At 35.3% G+C, this 27,253-nt stretch overlaps 1 protein-coding gene across 2 annotated transcripts in view; it reads left to right on the forward strand.

Annotated features, from left to right (window-relative positions):
• Positions 1–3,167: 3,167 nt before the first annotated feature.
• LOC149550590 (1-acyl-sn-glycerol-3-phosphate acyltransferase PLS1-like) overlaps positions 3,168–27,253 on the forward strand; it is an 85,029-nt gene continuing 60,943 nt past the window's right edge. For both annotated transcript variants that reach the window (XM_089793576.1, XM_089793577.1), the window contains exons 1-5: positions 3,168–3,560; positions 18,871–18,993; positions 19,246–19,285; positions 19,389–19,462; positions 19,703–19,762. In XM_089793576.1, coding sequence (XP_089649702.1) covers positions 3,480–3,560; positions 18,871–18,993; positions 19,246–19,285; positions 19,389–19,462; positions 19,703–19,762 — 378 coding nt within the window. In that variant the 5' untranslated portion in view covers positions 3,168–3,479. The remainder of the gene's footprint in view (positions 3,561–18,870; positions 18,994–19,245; positions 19,286–19,388; positions 19,463–19,702; positions 19,763–27,253) is intronic.

The following is a 27,253-nucleotide window of genomic DNA, read 5'->3' on the forward strand; positions in this document are numbered from 1 at the left end:
AGGCATTAAAAATAAGAGAAACATTGCAAAATATATTTCCAATAAATCTTAAGTGCTCTAAGACACTTTCCAAGGATATTAGAACCATGTCATGGATTTGCAAGGTACTTGGCATCGTAATCCCAATAGTTACAAACTTAATTCACATATGTAAAAATGATATATATGTTTTCGATTACTAATAATAATACTCATATCATTATTTGAAACATGTGGCTAAAAAATAGATAATATTGTTGAATACCTTTTTGCTAATTTTCTAATCAATATTCTTTTCCTTACGTTTAATCCTTAGATCAAGATATGATTTAAGATCTAAAAAGCATTTGGTAAAAGCTAATGCAAAACAAATGATTAGAGATACACTAACCAATCATATAATATGCTTAGTGATGAAGATGTAAGTTGATGATGTAATGCAATAGTCTTGGAATCAATAAAAAAATATTTGTGTTTAACCCTATATGATAAATGTGGATTGAGTTCGTCCTTTTATACAACACCTAGCATGCAAATTAACACATTTTGTAACAAAGTCAGTAAGTAACAACTAGTAAGAAGGGAACTAGCTTGGACCCACATAAACTTGAATTAATAAATTAGAAGGTCAATTTTGTGCTTGTAGATCAGATCCATACACAAGAGTAATTAAACTAAAGATCATGATTAATGCTTAAGAATGTGTAAATATATAATCAAGTTAGATATATATCAATCATTACATTAGAAACAACCTTGTCAAATTAAAATTTAAAATAAAATAGAGATCAATTTTTTAAATTTTTATTTAATTGATATATTAAAGTTAATATAACGATTTTTTTGTGTAGGATCACCAAAATACCTCTTAGGAAAAAGATAAAATAAAATTTATTTTTTGAATATTTACATTTTCTCAAAAAATCCCTTATGGCACGTATAAGGGATTTTTGGTTTGACATTGCATTTCTTCGAAGTTTCCTGTTAATAGGCATGCATGGAAGGGGATTGGCTTTCAAATCCTTCTCATCATGCGGGAACTTGTGCACATACAGGGCTCTTTTGTTATTAAAAGCATATGGAAAACTTAGGAAGTTGTCAAGCCTTGGCTTCGTTAGTTTGGTGATGGGTTTCGTGATGGGCTCTCTTTGAATCAATAGAACATTTGGTGGTCTCCATTGTTTGTCATCCAGGGTGTTCCTCTAGCCAAGACTCAAGGTGCCAGTGCTCTACGTTTTTTCAAACATGGCATCAAGACACCTAAGGACCTCTTTTCCAGGGTCTCTACGAGTCTCAAATCTTGGGAAGATATGCAAGTCCAATTCCGTCTTGCCCGTTCAGATCAACAAAATTTTGATCAGTTGCTTTCTACAAATCTAGATCACTTAATTCACAAGGTAGGTATTTAGCTTGTCCGACCCTGTGGACTAACTGGAAGTGGTATCCTACCACTCCCTTCACCAGCTACAAACCAAGTTTGGGGTACCAATGGCTTTTTCCCCATTTGCTGATGGTGGATACCCTCAACCAACACTGGCATCTCTAGTCTTCCCTTTCTTAATGGAGTAAGTGGAGAAAGCATTTTGACACTATTTGGAGTGCCATTATAGAACCCAAGATTGCACATTTTTCTTGTTGCCTAGTTTTTCAAGGTTTTCCCCTTGGGCCTCGACTCAAGCATTTTGGGGTTCTAGATCCTCGGTGTCCATTTTTGAGCAACCAAAGTCTTTTTTGTATATTTTTTGGTTCTGTCGACGTGCTCAAAACTATTGGCACTGGATTCATGATTTCTTTAAGTTGTTTCGACTTGAACCTTTTTCTTGGCATATGGTTCTGTTGGGCGACTCCTAGGTTCCCTAGGCAATTTACCTAGACCTGATATACTTTCAGGATGTAGATTTTGTTTACTTTGTGGAAAGATAGGAATGCTGTTCTTTTCACTCACAATTTTCTTGACATAAATATTGCTATGTACACTAAAGCATGCACTTGTAACAATGTAATGATGCAAATTCAAGTCCAAGCCAATAAGGTGGCTCTGGAGATGGTCCACCTGCAAGAGCTAGAAAATCATTGGGGTAATGCTCCCTATACGGTTGCCAGAGTGCCTCCTAACGTCTCGGCATATCACACTCCACCCAGGTGCCACTTCTGGGGGCGTAGCTCATCTGCTCACCGCTCTCACACGCCATGCTCATAGGCTTCTCGCCACTACTCTCCTAGTGGTGGCAATGGTGGTTGGTGTTGCCGCTTGGCTTCTCTGCCTTGCCGTGGCTTTGATTGGTTGCGAAGTCCGGTGGCTCCCCCTCCTTGTGCTCCTCTTGTGGTTTTTGGCAAATAGCCTTTTCACCTAGAGTTGGCTATTTCACCCCCATGAGCTAATACAAAGGACGGTGACCAGGCCCTTGATGCTGTTGCTGATGGCTAGATTGTTCCTACCAATCCCAAGGATGACTAGGGTTTCCATGGTCGTGATGAAGCACCCCCGTCAACTAGCACTACTCTGGTAGCCTGAAGGGTTGCTTAATGTTTTTTTGATGAATAGTTGTTGATTCTGACTTCGGCTTGTGAACTCTCATGGAATGATCTAGTATCCCTTGACCCTTTTTTGTGAATTGTAACTATTATATTATTTATTAACAAAAAAATACTATTCATAGAAAAAATTTCCTTATAATTTATTTTAAACATAACAACTAATAACAACTCTAAACAACACTTTAACAACTAAATTTACACATGTCATTTTTTTAATTCTTTTTATTTTATTTTTAATATGAACTCTTATATTAAAATTCACAAGTATACTTTCCACCACCTCCTCTTTTCTTTAATAAATATTGTACCATCTTCCTTTTATTATTACACCTAATTCAATAGGATATATTCATAACCACAGAATACACCAAAATTAAACACACATTTTAAAAGCGTTACGAAAATATGAAGGACCCACGAAGGTATAGTAAAGACAACAATAAAGCAAACTATTTCTTACCTTTTCTTCAACAACATCACCTATATAGAAAATGAAAATGATATGTCCGCCTTGCCTTAACCCAAAAAAATACGATCACTTTCCTTTTTATTCGAAAACTACACGTTAACGTGGATACCGATAAACATGGATGAAGGGGCCAATTAAAAATTCTACCAGGCATTTATCATTCGCATGTTATGGGTCAACCACCCCAAATAACAAGCGCTCAATATACATTCTGCTCCGCCCCTCTCCCATTTATGGGAGAAATAGCGATCAGCCCATCTGGATGCAGAAATTAAAAGACTTCTCGACAGTAATGCAGAAGAAAAGTTTCTCGTTTTAAAAGAGACTTTAATTGGTCTTAATTATTATTTTCAGAGTATAGGTTGTATTGCGCTTTCAAGGTTTAGCGTTGCATCTACAAGCAGAAGACATTTCCGCGGGCGAAAAATTTCCCATTTTTTTGGGGACTTATTTGGAAAAGGAGGAGGCCTTATTGAACAAAGAGTTAATTGCAATGGAGCTTCCCTCTGCAGTGGTGGTGCTACCCATGGGAGTGCTCTTTCTTTTTTCAGGCCTTATTGTCAATTGTATACAGGTACTTCGAAGCTACCCAATATATTGGTTTATTTTTGGCCCTTTTCATTTAGTTTGTCTTGCCATTCTGGAGAGTCGTATTGAACACCACTTTGTTTTTTCCCTTTTTCTGCGAGACATGTACAAATTCAAATTGGAATTTGTAGACCCACTCAGATTTTCACTTTTTTCCCTTTATCATTCGGTTATGTTCAAATTTGAAATTCGGTTCACTAATTCTGGATTAAGGTTTAAATGTGAATCGATTTTATTTCCGGAGAGACACGTGGAAATTCAGAGTGGAATTTGTACACCCACTGTGATTGTATAGCGCTTTTACATTCGTCTGTGTTTCAATTATAAGTTGGGTTGATAATCCTGGATTGGGGTTTTAAATATTACTTGCTTACTTTTTAGCAGCGTGGTATGTGGAAATTCAGATTGGAATTTGTATAACCAATTTGAATTTAGCCCCATTGTGTCTACTCTTATTAACGGGGACATTTGATTAAATAGATGTAAATTATGACTTTCAAATAAATAATTCTGGATATCCATGCTAAAATATACCTAATTGATTACTTCATACTGCGCTTCTTATTTAAGTCATGGACTAATCCTTTTCACGACCATGTATTTGGCATCTACCAAATTGGGTGAAATTCCCACCTATTTGTGGTGGTTGGAGTCACTAATTTCTTGGTTGTCTATGCCCGTATTTTTGCTATATATACAGCAGTCACCTCTCACATCTTGTAGTTAGATTGAGTAATGTGAGCATTGCTTGAATTCTCCAGCATTTTTTTCTTGTGGATTCTATATTTAGGGTTATTCTCTCCATTTCTCAATTTCGATCTTCTACCATTTGCTGATTTGAGTGTGTATGATCTACGAGTGACTGTGGATCTTGTTTCAGATTTTCATTTCCTGTACAAACTAACATATATGAACTCCTGTTTTGCCATATCCCAAAAGGTTGTATAATAAATGCACGTCATTCCTATCTTGCCAACTCTTTGATTGGTGAAGCCATATGCCGTCCACTCATTTGAAATGAACATTGGCTTCAAATTCATCTTTTGTTAGTGAAGAGTCTGATATGGAAGGAAATATGTAGCAATTCTTTTTACCTTGGTCGAACTAGTGCCCTGCTCTCTACAAAGGAGTGCATAAAAACAGTACAATTATATCTCTCTCTCTCTCTATATATATAATTTTTTTTTCTCAACTCTTGTTTTAAACACGATGTTTTCCTGACTTGAGCTACTATTCCTTAAAATGTGCTAGCTATGTTTTTTGTCTTTGGTAAGTGATTCATGACTATTCAGCAATAAATCAGGTAGATAATTTTTTGGATAGATCCAACATGCTTGAGTTATGTTTTGAACGTTTTTAAGTGAATATTGGGCTTAGCAAAATGTAGCAAAACTTACTAATCTAAACAAAAGCAGCAGCCAATTTGCAATAGGTCAATCATAGATAATAGAAATAATTGACATGTTCTATAGATAAATATATATACATTTACTACTTAAAATTGATATAGATTCCACGATTCAAAAAGATTGACAGCTGCCCAGCTAAATTAACTGTTTTAAATGTGAGCATATTTGATATTCCTTATATATGAAAACAATTACCATGTTATGTACCCATTGAATCCTTATCTTTGATTTGATTGCAAATTGAAAGAGAACAGCAAAAGACAGGAATAATCACAACTCCTTGTTGATTTTGAGTTAAATCAATCTGCTATCCTCTTACTAGATTGATAGATAAATCCCATTGAGAATACTTGTGCCCATGAGTGAACAACTTCAAGCCAAGCACAATTTTGAAAATGGCTGAAAACCTGAAACTATTAGGATATTGTAATGTTTCTCTAATGCTCATCTTAGTTTGTCTTTAGTTTACTAAACTGTTTGTATTTTTGTTTAGCTCACGGTTGTTTCGTTTAGAAACATTGTCTTTGTAAATCTATATTAGAATTTAGGAGCTTTCATTTGCTTTGTTTAATACAACATCATTTACCATAACATGGTATTATAGCAATCAATGAAATTTCATAAAATTTGGCAATTTTTTAAAGAAAAATTTGAGCCTCTTCTGATTTAATTTTTTTTCCAGGTTTTTTCCTAAATAAAAATCATTGGAGCCATTTTTATGAAAATTTTGTGGTTCACCTTCGAAATTTTTGCTGGAAATTGAAAGCTTGGTTGAGGGTTTGATTGTGCAATTTCGTGGTTTGAGCAAAAGTCTTTGAATTTGAGGGTTGCATGTACTTGCGTTTTGCTTGCATATGTTGTTTACCACATTAAGTCTCATGTTTTGTTGCATGAAGGTTTCTCTGATGGGCTATCGTAAATTGTCCCCCTTAAAAAAATTCTGATGGGATTCAATAATTTTTGATGGGTTTTCATAATTTCTTTCCTTCAAATTTTTTTGATGGGTTTTCAATTTTTTTTCCGTTTAAAAAGTTTATGGTGGGTTTTAATAATTGTCCATTACAAAAAATAATTTATTTGGGGTTTATAATTTGGGTTTGCTCCTGTCAAGGAGGGCTTTCAGGTTTTTAGAAAGATTTTATCCATTGTTCCTTAAAAATGATGTTTTTTGTGTTGATCCATGTCTTTGATTTTGTGTCAGCTGTCAGTTTGGTTTTTTGATTTTTCCCTCAAAATCATTTCTAGATTCTATAATTCGCAAAGTTGTGTGGATTCCCTTGTGGATTTTTACGCCTTTTAAAAAAAAAAATGATTGTAATCTTGGTTTTGGTGATTTTTTCATTAAATATTGTGCTTGTTTGCAATTTGTTCTGTTACGTTGTGCTCTTCTACAAAAGTTTGGAGGGTTTGCCATTTTTCCTCAAAATTGTGGTAGTTATTCTTGGCATGTGTCTCTAGCTATAGTGAGGGACAATTGTGTTATCCAACAACTAGTTGGACATTTTGTGATGATTCTTGGTAAGAATTTATGAAGGTTATGGGAGGGGCTAGTGGTAAACTCATCTTAGTGCCAGAGTCAGTGGCAAGACTCGTCTTAGTGGCAGGCTCTTGTTTCTTGTTGTAGAGCATTCTGAAGAAGGGGGCAGCCCTCTCTAATTTATGTAGAGGTATTTTGGCTACTCTTGTTCGTTGTCACTCTGCAGATCTTGGGAGGGTATCAACAACAACAAAATGTTCTAAATGATTTATGACCACAAGACATGTACAATCTTCTGCACGGTAGTTAGAAGGTGACCGTTAAGGGATTGTATTAGAATATTGTAATGTTGCTTTAATGGTCATCTTGGTTGGTGTTAAGTGTATTAGGCAGTTTCTTTTTGGCCTTTGTTTCACATTTCTTTCTTTTAGAAACATCTCCTCTATTTAATACAAAATCAATTTACCATAGTCACTCACATGACTGCTCTTGCTTGTTATTAAAATATAAATTTTGAAAACAAAAATATCTTCAAGCTTCTCTTCAAAGAAAATGAATAATCTTTTGTAGGTTAAATTCAATACCTCTAGTCTAGAGTTATCTTCTAGTGTCTTTTGCATGTTATTAAAATAGGAAAAATATAAAATTTGAAAGCAAAAACATCTTCAAACTTCTCCTCAAAGAAAATGAATGATATTTTGTAGGTTAAATTCTATCTCTAGTTTGAAGTTATCTTCTAGCGACTTCACTCAAAGCTAGAGGATCTCTTTATCAACATACGATCATTTATTCTCCACATTAATTCCTTTGTTGGTGATTTCTTTAATGGTAATTCTTCTTCATCCTTTTTGTGACTGACATGATCTTCATGGAAATGTGTGGTAACCATCATGAGTGTCTCATATGTGCCTTGAACTTGGCAACAAATTTTGTATTGTCATTATTCTTTCTCAATTTAGATGTCCTGAAGGATGCATAATCTCTGTACTCTCCACATTTGCGTTTTGAATAGCCAATTCTAACAAAACTCTGCTCACACAATGAGTTAATTAGGTGTGTTATATTTTTCAAATCTGATTTCACAATATTGCTTGGCATATTGATGTTAATGAATGTTTGAAATCAAGGCTGCTGTCAATCTATTGTTATTATCTTGGTGGCACTTCTAGCTTTCTTCACCTTGCAGAGTCACTATAATGTTAGCAAACTAATTTACCAAAATGTTACGCTTTTCCATCAAATTAAAAGATTTATCAACTACTAGTTGTTTCAGTTGAAAAATAATCCAAGCTATGACAGAAAATAAAATCTCCACTGCTAATCAGCACAATATCTGTTATGTCAGATCAGGAATACACAATAAACAAATAATTCCATTATGTAAAGACTAAAACTGAATGCATTCAATTCCTTCCTGGTCTTGTTTGAAACTGACTCATATTAGGACTTTGAGGGTCAAAATAGCATTCCAATTTCAGAGCTTCAATATTGTATAAAATTATTATGAAAAAATGTTCATTTGGAAGTTTGTTGTATCTCTTTTCCAACACAAACAGCTCAGTTGAATGTCTGAACTGAAGTACTTTTCCAAATAATACCATATGAGAAATAGCAATTTTTCCAAATGATTCCTGAACAACAAATCGTGGAACCTATGTGTTCTTCAATACTGCTATAATTAAATTTGTACACCACTCATTGGAATCTCCCTATAATTAATCTTACCATTCCATAGCGTTATTTTGAACACCACTTTGGTGTTTTCCTTTACCAACGAGGTATGTGGAAATTCTGATTGGAATTTGTATACCCACTATGTTTGAATTTGAATTTGGCTTCTGCAATTCTGGAATGGAGCTTAAATGCCAATCCCTTTTATTTCCGGAGAGACACGTGAAATTTCAGAGTGGAATAGGTACAGTCCCTATGGTTTTTAGAGCGCTTTTATATTTTTTATGTTTAAATTTAAGTTGGGTGGAGAATTCTGGACTGGGTTTTTAAATATTGCTTGCTCATTTTTAGCAGTGAGGTACGCGGAATTTCAGACTGGATTTCGTATTTCCAATTTGAATCTATCCCCATTGTGTCTACACTTATTAACAGGAACTTTTTATTAAATAGATGCAAATTATGACATTCAAATAAATAATCCTGGATATTTATCCTAAAATATCCATAATTGATTAGTTTATTTTATGCTTCTTGTTTAAGTCATGGACCGATCCTTTTCCCAACCGTGGATTTTGGCATCTACCAAATTAGGTAAAACTCTCTCCTATGTATGGTGGTTGTGTGGTTTTGCTATATATACAGCAGACACCTCTCATATCTTCCTGTTAGATGGAGTAATGTGAGCATTGCTTGAATTCTCATGCATTTTTTTTTGTGAGTTCTCTTTTTAGGTTTATTCTATCTGTTTTGCTATAGCCTATTTTGATCTTAGATCATTTGCTGATCTGAGCGTGTATGATCTTATGACCAACAGTAGATCTTGTTTCAGATTCTTGTTTCTTGTAGAATTTAACTAATATGATCACTTTTTTTTTTCACATCCCAAAAGCTTGTAGAAAAAATGCACTTCATCACTATCTTGTTGACTATTTGATTGGTGGAGCCAGATGCCATTGACTCATTTGAAATGAACATTCACTTCAAATTCATCTTTTGTTAGCAAAGAGTCTACAATGCAAGGAACTATATAGCAAGTCTTGTCACCTTTGTCGAACTAGTGCCTTGCTATCTGCAAAGGAGTGCATTAAAAGGAAACCCCTTATATGGTATTTTTTTATCTTGACTTGTTTTAATGATGTGATCTTTTCTTAAACTATGCTACTATTCTTTAAAATATATATTTTTATGTCATTGGTAAGTGACTTGTGAATATTGAGCTATAACTCAGCTGGATAATTCTGAGAATAGATCCAACATGCCTGAATTATTTTTTGAACATTTTCAAGTGAATATTGGTCTAAGCATAATGTGGTAAAACTCGCTAACTGTTAAGTAAAAGCAGCAGCCAATTTGCAATAGGTCAATCAGAAACTGGAAAGAAGTGGCCTGTTTTATAGAAAATTATATATGCAATTATTGCTAAAAATTGGAATAACTTCCACAAGTCCAAAAGATTTACAGGTGCTAAATTAAAAGTCTTAAATGTGAGCATATGCTTATATATAAAAAACAATTATTATGTTTTTTATTTGTTTTTGTTGCACCAGAGGTATCCCCGTGAGTCGTGACCCAGCCCAGTGCCTGCCCTGCCTTGCCTTCGTTTTACTTGCTGCTCTGATTGCAAATTGAAAGAGAACACGAAAAGATAGGGACAATTGTAATTCTTTTATGATTCTGTGTTAAATCAATCTGCTATCCTATTACTAGATTAATAGATCAATCCCATTTGAAAATACTTGCAGCCAAGAGTGATCAAATTCAAGCCAAGCACAATTTTGACAATAGCTGAAACTGACATGACTACTTTTGCATGTTATTAAAATAATTTTTTTGAAAACAAAAACATTTTCAAATATCTCTTTAAAGAAAACGAATAATTTTTTGTAGGTTAAATTCAATACCTGTAGTCTGGAGTTTTCTTCTAGTGTCTTTACTTAAAGCTAGAGGAACACATTATCATCACACTATCATTTATTCTACACATATTCCCTTGTTGGTGATCTCTTTTATAATAATCCTTGTTCATCTTTTTCATGATATGATCTTTATTGAAATGTTTGGTAACCATCTTGAGCATCTCATACGTGCCTTGAACTTGGTAACAAATTATGTTGTTTCATTAGTCTTTCTTAAATTAGACCTCCTAAAAAACTCATAATCCCTGTGCTCTCCACAAAGCTGTTGTTTGAATAGCCAATTCTTACAAAATGCTGCTCACACAATGAGTTGATTAGGCGTGTTATATTTTTCAAAATTGATTTCACAATATTGCATGGTATATTGATGTTAACGAATATTTGAAATCGAGGCTGCTAGACAATGTACTGTTATTATCTTGGTGATCCTTCTAGCATTCTTTACCTCACAAAGTCACAATAATATTCATGTTAACACAAGCTCACAAATTGTTACCAAAGGAATTTACCAAAATGTTTTTTTTTTCCATCAAATTAACAGAATTATCTACCACTAGTTCATTGCAGTTATTTAAGCTATGCCAGAAATAATATCTGCACTACTAATCAGCACAATATCTGCTATGTCAGACCAGGAATAAGCAATAAACAATTAACTCCATGATGTAAAGACTAAAAGTCTAAAACTATGTATTGTCTGATGCATTCACTTCCTTCCCAGCCTCGTTTGAAATTGACTCATATAGGTTATCACTTGACCACATAGCATTCAAATTTTAGAGCTTCAATATTGTATAAAATATTATGAAAAATGTTCACTTGGAAGTTTCTTCAATCTCATTCCATCAAAAATACCTCAATTGAATGCTTGAATTGAAGTAGTTTCCAAATACTTCATATGAAAAATAATAAATTTTCCAAATGATTTCTATGAGAAAAACAATTTTTCCAAATAACAAGTTGTGGAACCTATATCTTCTTCAATACTGCTTTAAAAGATTCTGTTCAACACTCATTGAATCTCCTTGTCGTATATTTTGCATACAAAATCCAATTTTCTTACATCGCAAGCAAACACTCCAATACAGCATTTTTTTTTCGTGCATTGCATTTATCTTTTTCTACCATGTAGTTTTGAAGCTGGCTTTGATAGCAACTGTAATGCTCTTGGGAAAATGACTTTACTACAACATGTAAATTTATAATAAGGATGTACACCTGCATCCACAAAAGATGGATTGCATACCCATATGCAACTCCTTGTTGAGAGGTGAACAAGTGCATACATTTGTACTGACATGAAAATAAGATTATTACAAGAAATAGATCCCTTATATAGATGAACTCTAAACCAAAAACATGGTGGTATTCCACCTATGACATTACAGTAAGAGTGGTATCTACCACTTAATACCACTTGCTAGATTATTTGTGTGAAGTACAAGCTACTAGCTAGAATCATAGTTCATATACTTTCCAATAGTTAGCAGGTTGGTGAGTGCTCTAGGTTTTTCCTTTTGAAAGAAGCAATTCAAATAGAAATGTGTGACTCAACTGGTATGACTGTAAAACACAATATATTTAATTTATGCTTTTTGCCAAGAAAATTGGCCATTGGATGTCGGATTTCTGTAATTCAATGTGGAAAATGATGTGGATTGACTGTAAGTCACTATGTCGATGATGTGGCATGGCTAGAAATCAACATGGAATAACTGTAATGCAGAAAAACACACAAAGTCAGGTTGCGTAGAATTTCTTTATTGTGGTGTTTCTGAACAGTAATTCTGAATGAAAAAGCTAGAAACTTTTGTATGGATGTTCTTTGTGTTTCTGAATTCCATTTGCTACTGAACAAAGCAAAAGCACTAGAACAGGCAGACAGGACAACACAACTCAGTGATGCTTTTTGGCTATTCTTCAGAATCACAACATTTTTGAATGGATTATGTTGCTCATTTCTTTTACATGCTGAGTGACAATCTATGGATCCTGTAGGCAATGACACACCAGGCTGCAAACTCTCCATTGACATTCTTGCGTTTTTGCCTACCCCTCCATATGCGATCTAGTCGACTCAATCTTCTGATCTGGAGTTATAGTCTCACAACCTTTCAGCCCTTTACCATCTATCCATAGAAGATGACAGTAAACTCCCATATAGCTGCACCTTTTTTTTTATGGCACGAATGGCTAAGCCCCTCTCTATCCATTCCTGTATTTTCTTCTCATCCTTATCAACTTGTGTTGCAAATTGCACTAAAGGTTTCTTGGTGATCAAAAGACCCCTCTTTCGACTGAAATCCTTAAAGAACTCCTTGGGGCTGCCATACTATCACCACTTGTACTCTCATTGCTTCTTAAGATTTTTGTTGATTAAAAATTTCAAGCATTCCTGCAAACTCAAATAAAAGGGTATCAAACTTACAATGCCCTTCTTATGTTAAAAAGTATGAAAATAACTTTAAAAAAATGCAAAGCAAATTGAAAAAACAAAAGTAATACGAAGAAATTACCTCTAATGCAGTGGATTTGCTGTCCTATTCTCCTCTTTCAATTGCTGTTCGCTACTCCTTAACATATTGCTCTTCTCTTGCAATTGTCAAACGAGTAATTATTTTTTCTTTTTGGTTTTTTAAACAAGTAAATAGGTTTAGGTTTTGTTTGAAGGGGTTTTGGGGATCCTTGTGGTCTCTTCCAACATTTTTTGAATTTAAAAATGTGTTTTTAAAAATACGTGTGTAAAAAGTGTTGAGCTATGGGCAACTAGCTGTCCATGAGTTAGGTGGGGTATGCTTGGGTGTCTCTTGTCCATCCTAGGAACAGTTGGTGTTCCTTGCCTTTTGTGCCATGTAATGGGCTACCATGATTTTTGGGGCTTGATAAGGGCATTGGAGAGGTGGGTGGGGGCTGTTTTTGGGCTGTCCTGATGTCCTTGAAATGTCCCCTGTGGGGGATGAGGCAAAAAAATCAACGTTCTTGGGGAGTATGTTTCTGTATATCACTATAAGTATATCTATAGCAAAGGATCCTATATTCAGTATAGAATACAATATATTAAATGCAAGTTAGTACTTATGTTTATGTCTAGTTATGTATCATAGCCCTAGTTAGTAGATATTAATATCCATTAAGGAAATTACTTGGGTACAGGAACAACTGATTAAATGAATATTTGAAATGGATTTTATTAGGGACATTATAGTGGTATTAGAGCATATCACTTAAAAGCAATGTTGCACAGGGACAGGGGTACTTGGTACGGGTATTTTTCGTAATAGGGGACGAGGGTACGTGGGTATGTCAAACTTTATTTTTAATTATACTTTTATATTTATAGAAAAACTGAAATTATGAGTCATGGCAATGGTATTTCAAAACAAGAACAGTGATAAAGTTTGCAAATGTAACGTATTGTTTTCAGTTTCAGATTTGCTATATGTTTGTAATAATAATATATGATAAATGTTTAGATGCATAACAGAGAAGGCAGACTTTAAACATGAACAAGAAGATCATAAATCATATGACAGAGACATATTGCAAATGATAAACTTCTGGCGTGAACAGTGATAAAGTTTATTGTTAATGAATATTCTATCAAAGTTTCAAACTGATTAGGTATTGAATAAAGCTTGATAAATAACAAGCTGATACGCAAACAAAAAACTGAAAAAGATCAGAAATCTTAATCAGGGTGCTGTGATGCTCTCCACCGAGTACCTGGTACTTGGGATATGTGTACCTGGTAATGGGTACGTGGGTACGAGTACCCATGCAACCTTGCTTAAAAGATATAGTTGTAGGTCTTTTAGGGAATATTGCTATTTAGATTTGGTTCACGACATTATAATATCCCTAGTGGAAGTGGTCAATGTCAGAGAAGAGGGCTGTAAAACATATCCTTAGTGACTATGATGTTGGTGTGAAAGGTTACATTATGGTTACCTTGTGGTCGAGGGGTTTTTGTAATGTATTATCCATTGAGGATATTACTTGGGTATGGAAATAACTGATTAAATAAATATTTGAAATGCATTTTATTGGGGACATTATAGTGGTATTAGAGCATATCATTTAAAAGATATAGTTGCAGGTTTTTAAGGAAATAATACTATTTATATTTGATTCAAGACATTACAATATCCCCAGGGGAAGTGTTTAATGTTGGAGAAGAGGGCTGTAAAATATATATCCTTATTGGCTATGATGTGGGTGTGAAAGGATAAAATTACGGGTACCTTGTCGTTAAGGGGTTTTTGTAAATTAGATGTATAATCATTTAAAGAAATGAAATCATCTTCCATGGTAGTGAAACGATAGAAGGAAGAAAAAATGTGATGTACCAAAATCCTTGGAGAGCTTGAAGAGGAGAGCTTAAATAGTTCAAAGAGTTTTGTAGATGAGATAGAACCTCAACCTCAATCATTGAGGAGGTCCGTTTAGCAAAGACTACAGCTAGATATTTATACTACCTCTAATTAGAGATATATTTGCATTGATTACTAACATTGTCAAGCCTAAAATTGTAAATGAGTCTATTGGTACAAAGATGACCATGGACAAGAAGACGGTTACTTTGATTACAAGTAACATACACGACTAGTGCTTTTTCTTGATGGATGAAAGCCTATTGGATGCAAAAGGATGTTACTTTGAAAGATATTTTTAGTTCACACATTTTGTTCTTCTACGTTTGAATAACATTGACTTTACATTTAATCCATATTTAAACATTTGCTAGCTTATGTGTTACAACTTTGCCAAAAACCTCAACTAGGTCAGCCACAACAAAGATATTAAATATCTACACAAAGTCGATCACCATGAATACTTGCACTCAAGGTGGTCTACCCCAGGAGGTAAAGGGGACTCAAATACAACATAACGTGTCTCCCTCAATTAATTTAATAGAAGCACACACAATCCAATATCCTCCATTAAGAACATCAAATGTAACGTGCAACAAAAGTTATAACATTAAAACATGTTAACAAGCCAGCCTAAAAGCACTTTACGATGCACATAACATAATGAGGATCCAACCATGGCATGGGGAGGTCCATATCAATCTCATAATTCTTCCTCCAAAGAATATCCACACCGAAATGTTATAATTTGAACAACATAACACATTAAGTCGGCCAGAGGCCAATGGAGACAATGACACTGAATGTAAAACGACATCTCTTCACTTGCGAAGCATACTAACACAATATATGAATTCGAACACTACACAAACATTCTTAACATGTCCACCAAGCCGCACATCCAAAAACGCTAATGCAAAGCATTTTCTTTGAACTAGTTTTGATGGTAATTTGAATAAAATTACCAAGGAAAGTAAGCTCATTTTGCAACATGCTATTGCATCTAAAAAGCCCACCTTTATGCTTGAATACACTTCATCCATGCTTATTTTATTGGTGCCATATGACTTAAAACTCATGATGAAGGTTGTTTGCAGAGTTGCTTATGATGAAAACATAATAATTCATTATAAGTAAATGTTATGCCGCCCATTTTCCATGCATTCTTCACACATAAAGCATGCTTCCCGCAAATGTTAATACACTACAAAAACCCATCTTTCGGTTTTTCCATCATATAAGCACACACTTTGATCTTAAATGCATATGTCTATTCACTATCCCAAAATTTTCCAGTTATCCTCCATATGCAATGCTCCTAGAAAATCATGTTTTTGAGTTTTTCCCTTATTGGAAGAATTTGTTTTGCCTAAAACCCTTCTCCTTTTGTTACTCAAAGACCTTCCAGTTATATCCTACATGCATACTCTTCCAGATATGCAAAGTTCAAGCTTGAAAGATCATGTTATGGGCTTTTCTGGTAACTAAAGAATGACAATGTAAAAAAAAAAGTGATAAAAGATGGAATGATAGCCGGCATAGAATGCTTTCAAAACAAAGATGGAAAGAAACAAATGTTGTTTGAAGAAACAACCACCGTTATACTTCAGAACATGCAAGTTTCTATTCTAGATCAAGATATTTCCACAAACATGAGCACATCGATCACAAAACATCCTTGTAGCAGCATGAAGACCAACAATGGATGATGTAATGGGGGTTGTGTCTTGTTAGACACTTAGAAGTTTTTCATCATGCATTTGTAATTGTAATTGACATGTTACATGTAATGGAAAAACAAGATGAATTGCATGTGATAGTATCATGTGCAAAATTGTGACATGTAATCATGTTGCAAGTGCTTTAAGCCTTGTAGCATTGAAAAAGTCAAAATTAGTTTGTTAGAGAATAAGTCAAGGTGGTTAAGGCTTTCCCCCTTATTTCTCCACTTTTCTCTCCTCTCATCTCCCATATAAACGAGGGAGATTGTTGCAAATAGTTATCTTTTTGCAAGGCAAGAAAATACTGCTACTTTGTATATACATTCCTAAGACTTTAAGCTTATATGTAAATCTGAGTTGCTTTCAATAAAAGAGGCAGGTTGTTTTGAGATTGTGTGCCAATCCAACCTATTACATGATGACATTTTCTTAAATTGATTGTGAGTTATAATGCTTTGTTCAAGAGAGATTTAAATTCAATTGTGTATACTTTGAGCTGCCTATTGCATTTAGAGCCAATTTGAACTTTTGAAGACTTTGTGCTGTAAGAGGACAAATTGTTATAATTGTTAGCGGCTGCAATTACTTAGAACTGAAGACTTTGGGCTTTAGTTGTAAGTGTGTTTTTATTAAGTTTGAGAGTATCCACTAAGAGACTTTGAGCCTTATTGGATATTCTACTTGAATCTTAATTTGGGATAATCGCTAGAGACTTCGGGCTCTTGTACTTATTCCACAAAATATAAAAAGTAAGCTGCTGCCCCTGGTGTTGTTCTTACGTCAATTTGAGAGTCACCAGTATTATCATAGCAATAAGGCACTTTGTCAAGTTGGAAAGTTGTTGTATGCAAATCATTCCTGAAAAAAGAGGAATTGATTAAGAGATCTTCCTTTTGTGTAATTTCAGTTAAGTTCACATTGAAGCCTCCTACGGTAAGAAGGGAGCCTCCCCTATTGCTGAGAGGAGAGAGAAATCTCATGAGATGTTGCCTAAATTCACATTTTGTAAGTCGTGGTCATAGTGACTTACAAAACTTTTAGCCAGCAATACCCATTTGGATATTATATGTGAAAGAAAAATCAAATACCCCTTATACTTGGCACCAATTTTTGGATTTTTAGTTTTGAGTAATTGACAGATGTGAGTAAAAGAACCCTTCACCCAAAGGCACAATTAACCCGATTCCCACTTATAATATATTATCTCAATTATTTTCAAGGGATCGTATTTCATGGGCATACACAATAAGGGGAATTGGAGCAAGAGAGGGAAACACAAAATTGAGCTCTAACATGCCTAGCATGGTCCTGTGCTTGGATTTTTTTAGGCACTTTATTAAATCCATGGTTCAATACAATGTTTTTGACTATCATTTTCTTAACCTGACCAAGGAATTGATCTTGAACTTGTGCTTGTCCTCTAATGTTAATTGTTTGTATGGAAGATCATGTGCGCTTTATCAGATTAGATCACACTGTTCCAATTTCTCAAAGTCTAAGTAAGTCTTTTTATGTTAAAAGTAGGTTGTTCACAGTGTATTAATTTGCAAGAGTCTTCTGGATCAGCCTACATGGGCAACTTACCAGAATGGATAATGGGTTCACTTGGATAATGGGTTCACTTGGCAAAAGTGGGGCTTCTCAAGGTGATTATTGACAAGATGTAGCAGACAGAGTTGTTGACTTGAACCATATGTCAATTTTAGGGGTGGTTGTCTGTGCATTAGTGAACTTCGGCAGTAAGTCCTAGTTATAAAACCTACTCCAAGCACCTGAGTCAGAGTTCTTTGCTTTAAGCTATCCTCAGTACTAATCCTCTTATCAAAAGTTCGAGTTTCTCATGTAATACTGTCATATCTTGTAGGATTTCTGATGGGAGTATTCTCTTCCAACCTATCATGCCAGCACATTTTATTGGGAGCAATGGACGCATAGCTTGCTTTGATGCTTTTTATTATTAGATTTTGTTTCTACATTGATAAAAGCCACAAAGAGCTACTATACTATATCTTCTATATCAGACATAGTCACAAATCAAAAAGTACGAAAAAAACTGCAATTTATGGGAAAAAATAACAGTTAAAGAAAAATGAAACTATAAACAAAATACAGGAGCGGCATCATGAAAAATAATTTTACTTTAAAACATGCCTTAAATGAGGAAAGTGAAGAAAGGACAAAAGAAATTGGAAATGCAATAAAAAAATGGAGACAAAGATTGATATAATCACAAAACTTTACTGACAGTTAATGTTCTGGCCAAATACATGCTGCCTACTTTCACATTAATAATGCTTAATTTTGGCATACGAGGGCACTGAAGTTATGGAGCCAGTGAGAAAGATGCTATGAGTTTCAGAAAACTTTGTAGTTTTTAGTGACCATATTTAGAAGTGAAAGATGATTTCCAAAAAAAAAAACTTTTATTTACAAATAAAGCTTGGCAGGTGAGTACAGGTGGATTTGGTAACAAGGTAAGGAATTTCCAAAATTAATATTGAGACTTAGAAGGTTCACTTAAATTTTTTAAGGTGATATCTGGTAGAAACGTCTGGTAATCCTTGTTAGTTCATCCTTCCTTTGTTGAAAATAATTTGAAACTCCAATTAACTAAGTTTTCTATGTTTTTCTTTCCTTAATGGTTCTTTGAACTTACATGGCTGTATTTAAGGCAAGGCGTAAAAGCTCTTGTTTCCTTTGGAGTTGATCTAATGTGTCCGTTTCTTTTGCAGGCTCTATGCTATATCATTCTGTGGCCATTTTCAAAGCGTCTATATCGGAAAGCCAATAGAGTCGTGGCAGAGTTACTTTGGTCCGAGCTTGTGTGGCTCGTTGACTGGTGGGCGGGTGTTAAGGTGTTGCTTTTTCCTTGCTACAGGCTTCTAGAATGTGAAAATGTTTGGAGTTAAATGTTTTTTGGTATTTTAAACATTGGTCTTTTGTATCATTTGACCCTTAATATAGGCAGTATTAGATCAAATATCCAGTATGCTATTTTTTGCATTTGATGTAAGAATCAAGCATGATGTGATTATATATGTTCATTTGTACATGAGCACATTAACTCTAGTCCTTTTGTTAATATGAACATTGGATTGTACATGCAGATACGTATATATGCAGAGCCTAGTACAGTACAATGCATGGGTTAGTAGCACATGTAATTATTGTGTATTGGTATTTTAGATTATTGGACTGAGTTTAAGATGATCTTAATTTTTTTTAATGATTATCTTGTTCAACTGTGCAGGAAAAGAACATGCTCTTGTAATCTCTAATCATCGTAGCGATATTGATTGGCTTGTGGGATGGATTTTGGCTCAGGTAAGGAACTTATAAATTGTATTGCTTCAAAGTGAAGGATCAAAAACATGGCCTACAGATAGGATGGATTGCTGACTGCAGCAAAGAGCTATGAATTTTTGCATTTTCTCCTGTAGCAAGATCTGTTAATTATGATCTTGTCAAATTTGACTTGGCAATAAATTTAATGGTGCTTTTTATGGTAGATGAGCTGCATTTGTGATTCTTCATGACTCATTCTCTGTTTATTTTGTCTTGCAGCGCTCTGGTTGCCTTGGTGGCGCTCTTGCTGTTATGAAGAAATCATCAAAGTTTCTTCCTGTGAGTTTCTTCCTTTTGTAATTGATAAGATATCTCTTGTTTATGGAAGTAACATTTATATTTTATCATAAAAAAATTGTTGACTTAATCATGTGGGAATGAGTTTGGAGATTAAGTTGGAGAAGGGTCTGATACACTAGAAGCAAAAAAATGGGATTAAAAATTAGCTTTTAGAAGTCTGGGCAAATTGAAACTGCAACAAGTGGAGTTTCAGAATGTAACGAATTGAAAACACAATTAATCGAGTTCTAATTTCCAAATGCAATTGGGATTTCAATTGCTTCTGCTGCAGGGTCATATTGTTGGAACTTGGGACATTAATGATACAACCTACAATTCATACTAATAGTATTAGGAGAGTGAATTTTTGTATTGAGTAAAATATAATCAAATAAGCCATTGTAGATTCACCAACAGCAGACAAAACAAAAGCAAGTGACAAATTAAAAATAAGGTATTAATATTATTTACAAGGAATTTGTACATTTCAAATTGCACTATTTGATGAAGTCTTGATAGATGGAATCCTAGGAAAACATGCCATTGAATTAGTTTGGGCTTTATAAATGGTAAGCTAGGGTACGATAAGCATAATGGATAGAGTTATATCCAAATTAGAGATTCTGCATAAATTTCAGGTTTCACTGCTTAAGATGCATTCATGAGATTGGAACCTATTCACAGGAACATAATGGTTTGCTAAATGAGAATAGACTGATCTAAAATATTTTCAAAGCTGATTGGCCAGAAAATATCTGTTGAGTGCATATCTACAGGATGGGACAGTACACCAAAATTATTGCAACTTGTTCTTTAGTTGTTTGGGAGGATCCATGTTGTAGTTTTGAAAAGTAGTGTAAAGTTTCTGCAAAATTCTGTTAAGAATCAGACTTAAATTGTACCTTTAATGCTTGCTGTAGGTGATCTTCAATATACAGTCTTGAATGAATGGAGAAAATATAATTCTGGAAATTCTTTTTAATATCTGCAAGTCGTCTTAGGGCAGTATTGATTAAGGAGCAGACTTGTTTTCTTGCTTGTCCTTAAACTTCAACCACACCCACCTCTTATACCATAACCAAAGGGCATGTCCCCTAAAGGGACATGACCATCTCTAGGTTGGCCCACGCTACCTTCTTGAAATTGGTGCTCAAAGGAGATGACTAATGGTTAACCAACATAACTAAATAGTTATTGTTAGTGCATAACAAAAAATGATTGCCAAGGATCACCGCTCATTCTTTAGCCAAGAGTAATTTTTTTAAACGCCTTTAGAATGGTATTCTAAGAGAGAAGAGTAATGTGTGGTCTACACAATCAGACCAGTATGAGTATCGATGTTAGAAGTTTAACACTCCCTCTTAACTTGATAATCATATTGAGAGAGATAACATATCCAGCATCATCAATTACGATGAATAAGCATAGACTGATACTCTGTATCTCTATCTAAATCTTCTAAGCAAGCGGTATCATGGAACACATTATACTACGTTATATAACCATCTTGTGATATGACTTATCACTTATACTAGTGATGTCAGTATTGCATGTAATACAACACACACAGGATAAAATCCGAAGAATGATTAAATTCTTCATTTATCTAGGTTGTGACTCGTAGGTACTGGCAATCCTATATCACAACTTGATCTTGAGTTAAGATCTACTAGAACACAGGATAAGTTGTGAAGAATAAATTCTTTCTTTATCCGAGTTGTGATTCATAGGCATAGAAATGTTTATGTCACAAATGATTTTGAACTCCTCTAGATCTAATAGTAGTTCTCTATTGTTCAACACATTATTTAAGAGATCGTCATGTTTCATAATGTCTTCTATACAAGTACTCATTATCTCAGAGATCGTCACCTCTTAAATAATGAATACAGATGGTGGAGCCCATAACAATCCATAGCCTGATAATAAAATTATTTTATTAATAATTTAAAGAATAAAAAATCTTATAATTCAACCATACCAAGTCTTTTCTTGTAGTGATCTATCTTCACTCGAGAGATAGGTTTGGTAAGAATATTTGCTGTCTGATTTGTAGTACAAATGTATTCTAGTTTTATAGTATTCCTATCTACCATATCTCTAACATAATGGTAAAGAATTTCAATATGCTTGGACCTATCATGGAAAATTGGATTCATAGAAAGTTTGATGGAACCTTGATTATCATAATGAATAATTGTAGGATTCATGGCATGACCAAATAATCTCACAAGTAACTTACTAAGCCAAACTGCTTCCTGAGAGGCCATCGCTGTTGCAATGTATTTAGCTTCTGTGGAACTCTGTGCTATTGAAGATTGCTTTCTGCATATCCATGATATCATTGCTGATCCTAAATTGAAACAACATCCTGAAGGACATTTTCCATCCTTAACACTTCCACACCAATCTGAGTCTATGAATCCATGTAAATCTAAGTCAACTTTCTCATATTTGAGCCCAAGGTTAAGAGTGCCTTGTAAGTATCTCATAATGTGTTTGATTGCAATTAGGTGAATCTCCTTTGGCTCACACATAAACTGACTAAAGGCATTAACAATATAGCAAATATCAAGTCTTGTATTTACCGAGCGCATAAGGGACCAAATCATCTGTCTGTAGAGAGTAGAATCTATGGAAGGTGATTTTGCTGCTGCTTCTTTAAGTTTATGTGGATTAGTCCCCATTGGAGAAGGCATAGACTTGTAGTTTTGCATTCTAAATCTCTTCAAGATATCTAACATAAACTTCTCTTGATTAAGCATAATGCTGTTAAAATTCTGACGTACTTCCAGTCCTAGGAAGTAATGGAGGAGTCCCAAATCTTTCATCTCGAATTCTCTAATTAGATCATTCTTGCATAGATCTATGAGATGATCATCACCTATTATTAGTAAATCATCAACGTATAGTATCAAAATTACCATATCATTTTTATCCCTTTTATAATATAGATTTGGATCGGCTTCATTTTTGGAGAATCCTAAGCCGGTAAGATACTTATCAATTCTTTCATACCAAGCCTTTGGAGCTTGTTTAAGCCCATAAAGAGCTTTCTTGAGCATGCAAACAAAAACTTTAGGATCATGAGTTTCAAATCCTTCAGGTTGCTCCAAATATACCTCTTCTGTAATTTTTCCATATAATGTCCCCATTTGTTGCCAACATCAGAATTTCAGGGATTAGCCTAATATTGGATCCTCGTAGACTAATGAGGATGGTTAGAGGGTATTCCGAGGATTGATTCATCTCCAACATTCAGAGAGATTTATGGATTTGGCCTTCATTCGATATCATTTGGACTCCATTTGCCATACTTACTATGTATAGGAAGTCAGTAGTAATATAGATGGATCCTTTCTATTTTTAGGAAGTGTATTTGGTCACATGGGGAATTATGAGGAGAGATTCCTAATTTAGACGGCATGGCAATTAGACAAGTATTTCAAGAGATATTAAAGTTCAAGTGAGTCAAGTGATTTATTTAAATATTTTAATACTATTATAAAGTTATAAAGTGACTTAAGCGACTAAAGGACAAAATAGGCCTTTTATCCTACATTGCTTAGTAATTCGCTTCTTTCCTCACTTTGAGGTTATAAAGACAAGCATCTACTTTGGGATTATCACCATGAAAAGATATTAACATATTGTTATGAGAATTGGTTGCTTTAATGTGACCGATTGCTTTAAGGACGCAAACCCTTAATAGCAAAGGGAAGAGCTGGACGTAGCCCCAACTGTGTTCTTGGACAAGTGTCTTACTCGTATTTGAACAGTGACTAAAGGATCATCAGCTAATACAGGTACTACTTACTGGAGCTTTGTAGCACCCATGAAAGTTCGTTATGCATTCAGTGTAGCAGCTGTAACCTTTGGAAATATCAGTACTGGTACATCTGATATATAACACAAATTTATATGGTGAAGATGGGAGCTGTAGCAGCTAGGAAGGCATTTGGGTTGGAGATCACGTGACTTCCAGGCAGTTGTGGGTGGTGGCATTTATAATACAGAGCTCCCACATCAGAACCAAATGTGTGGAGTGACGGAGATAAAATGCAACAGGTCTGTAGCAGCAACAGGGACTAAGTGCAGATGTGGTGGTAGTGACTGGAAATCAGCATGCAGACCAGAAGAGTGTTGTTAGCTGTCGGGGGTGAAGTAGAAGTTGCTGCTGGTCATCCAGGTTGCATTGGAAGTAGTAGCAGTTGCAGATGGTTTCATTGTTGCTGTCAGCAGGCATTGCCAAGTCAGGGACATTCCCCAATCGGGTCATCACTGTGGAAAGAACAGATCACAAGTCTGGAGATATATACTCCAGGTTCCATTATTTCTTTATTTGGGGTTGAAAGACTTTATTTAAATGCTTCAAATAATGTGTAATGCTATGTGATCTCATTCCATTCTCTTTGCTTTGCTTTCAAACAGTAACCCGTACATAATATTAAATCTGATATTATTGTTTTTAAGCATTGTTATTGTAAGTGATCTCCACATTATATAAAACTTTCCTAGTAATATTGGCTGCATGATTAGAGTCAGAATATTTTAGTGGCATTGGAGCTTAATTCAAGGATTACACGCCAACTGTTTGACAAAATTCCGTTAGTCCAAATTTAAATTTTTTGATTAGACCAAGCAAGAGTTATTACAGTGGTATCAGAGCTGTGCATCTTGCCAGGCTGTGAAACATACTTTCAGCCTGTGAAACATATTTTTAGGGAATTTTAATGAGAGTGCCAAACTTGCCACTCTGTTGGGTTTATTTTGCATTTGTGAACAAATTAGAAATTGCATAGTTTCCAGAAGTATATTATTGTTGTTATTGCAAAAGTGTTTTGGCAAAGTTGTGGACAGCACCCAAATAAGTCAATTATAATATGCTAGTGAATTTTGTGGTTATTGGTGGTAGCATAAACATCCGATTGGATTCAGTGTGCAGCCAATCTATTATTCATTAGAGCAGTGTATTCTGCCAACCTGTGTGGTTATCGGAAATTGTTTATTAGAAATTCTATTCAAAGATTTCATCAAAAACATTTTAGAAAAGGTTTAATTTGAATGGTTTATATTTTCTGATAAATGTTTTGAAAATTGTATTCTATTGGAGGTTTGGAAGAGTACTTCTATGTGAGAAATAAAGTGATGCTATTGCCAGAGCTATAAATCCTGCTAGCCTGTGGAGTAGGAAAGTTATTTTATTTTCAGATTTGCTATTGCATTTGGAGTGATCAGCACTCTAGCTTTCTTTTTCTATGGGTAGACATAGGAGGATTGGGAGCTCTAGACGCTAGTGGAGTAATGAGGAATTTAGCACGGAAATGAATGCTTTGCAGGAGGGTATGGAAAGACTTAAGCTTCATCAACAAAGGTTGGTGGAGTGCTTTTCGGATCCAAAGATAGTTGAGAGGACAACGGAGTATATAGTTTCTGCCTTTATAAAGCCGACTTTGAGGTTGCAGGGAAGGAAGCTTCAATTTTTCCCTACAGATGTCCTTGATGCAAATGTACTTGTATTTAGTATGAGACCCGCTAGTCCTATTTGTAGTGTTGATGATGGACCCATTTCACAGAGATTAGTAGATGTATCAGTACCCTTGGTGGATAGCGGCACTAAGGTTCAGCACGTTGAGGTCCCCAAAGTTGTTACAGTTAGTGCAGAGATAGTTGAGGCAGTTGTTACTATTGATACTTCGGGCTCTCTTGAGGAGGGAATTATTATTGGAGATTTGTATGCGAGTTGTCACAGTGTTGTTCCAGTGTAGGAGGTATTGTATTTCTCAGGTGGGACCGATGCATGTATGGAGTCACCCAACTGTGATGCCGGTGATTTGGGTGTTACATCGGAGTCAGTAGATGTGGGTTCATGCTTTAGCGTTATTGATTCACAACCTGGAGTAGAGTCATGTGTGCAGAGTCAGGTGATGGCATTTGAGACTCTATTAGGTGATGGGGATGCAAACAGTGTGGACACCTCTAGTGATTTGTTGGATGATGCTATGATTTGCACTGGATATGATACCCTTGTTAGATATTGGGTGATGACTCTTACGAGATTTTGGATGAGTTCGGGGATCAATGTTTACAGGATCTTACTATTGAGGTGGAAGCTAAGACATGTGGGGAGATTGAGATTGCAAGGGCTTCTATTTCTTTGGAGGAGTTGTTTGAGGTACATAGTAGTTGTATCTTGGATGCATAGTTATGTAAGGATGATAGCACATGTATGAGTGATCTTGTGTTGGACAGTTCCGATTCAGTTTCCTATCATGGTGCAGTTAGTGAGACACAGAGCTTGCATAGGAGTCAGGGGTTACAAAGGCATCATGTGACTTATCAGCTGAAGGTGAGTGATAGTGACATTTATTCATCTCTTGATCATTATGATGCTATTCGACATATGCTAGCTACATCTGGTTGGGGTTTCCTAGTGTTAGATGAGCACGGTGATAGTAGTCTTTCCCTAGAAGAGGTTCATGCACTTCGAGAGGCTGTTAGGATCTTGAAGCATAGTTACTCTTAGTTAGTTGATGATAGAGATTACCTTTTGGAGTGGGGTAGCACCTGCTATGAGGCATTGTTACAGAAAGAGGAGGAGGTGGTTGAACTCACCTGGGAGCTTGAGGTGATGGTGGACTCTCTTCAGTATACTTGGTTCTTCAGGAGTCATAGTCACAGTTGGGTGAGGTTACCGTGGAGTTAGAACAGGTATAGTCAACACCAAACCCATACCTTGTTCAGTTACATATTGTGGTTAGTGGTGAGTTTGCTTCTACGGTGGAGGATTGGGGACGTGATGATGTGGTGAACACATTCTTCCAGGATATGAGTGTAGTATGTACAAAGGAGGCAAGAGCATCAGTGGAGACAGGCTCTCATGATGATTTGCTTCCTTCTATTGGAAGTGAATCTATTTCTTCTTTTCATACAACTGGTAACATTGGACAGATGGCATTGTCACATTTTCAGAGAGATCAGATGTGGATTGCAGGAGAGTAGAGTGATGCTTCCACATATAATTTCTACTGTATTGAGTCATCCATGAAGTATTTGCTTGAGAGCTTGGATTTGCAGGAGGTTTCATACATTATATCCGAGGGTGCTCTCATTTGGGGCTCTCGTGCTATTCGACGATTGGTGAGGAAGATTATAGAGATTGTGGCTACGATGCTTCCCAATAGGGATTTTGTGGGTGGACTTGTTGAGAGGGTTGCCCAGAATCCTGCCCAACCAATACTTCAGAGTCAGAGATTGGAACCATCTTCTGATTTCTAGTTTGATGATGATGAGCCCTTGATAGAGAGATTGGGAGTTTTTATTGGCATTACACTGTGAGGAGTGCACATCACTTTCCTTTTGACCCACAGATAGAGGACTTGGTTTTCAGCATTATGTATGGTGACAAAAGGTTTGGTATTCATTACACCCGCAAAGGGCGTACTTCTCCGCCAATGGAGGGAGATTATGAGATATAGGGTATTGTGAAAC

This window comes from Cupressus sempervirens, chromosome 7, assembly GCF_028749045.1.
Source record: "Cupressus sempervirens isolate cs-2001-9-10 chromosome 7, ASM2874904v1, whole genome shotgun sequence".
In the NCBI taxonomy this organism is placed as follows: domain Eukaryota; kingdom Viridiplantae; phylum Streptophyta; class Pinopsida; order Cupressales; family Cupressaceae; genus Cupressus; species Cupressus sempervirens.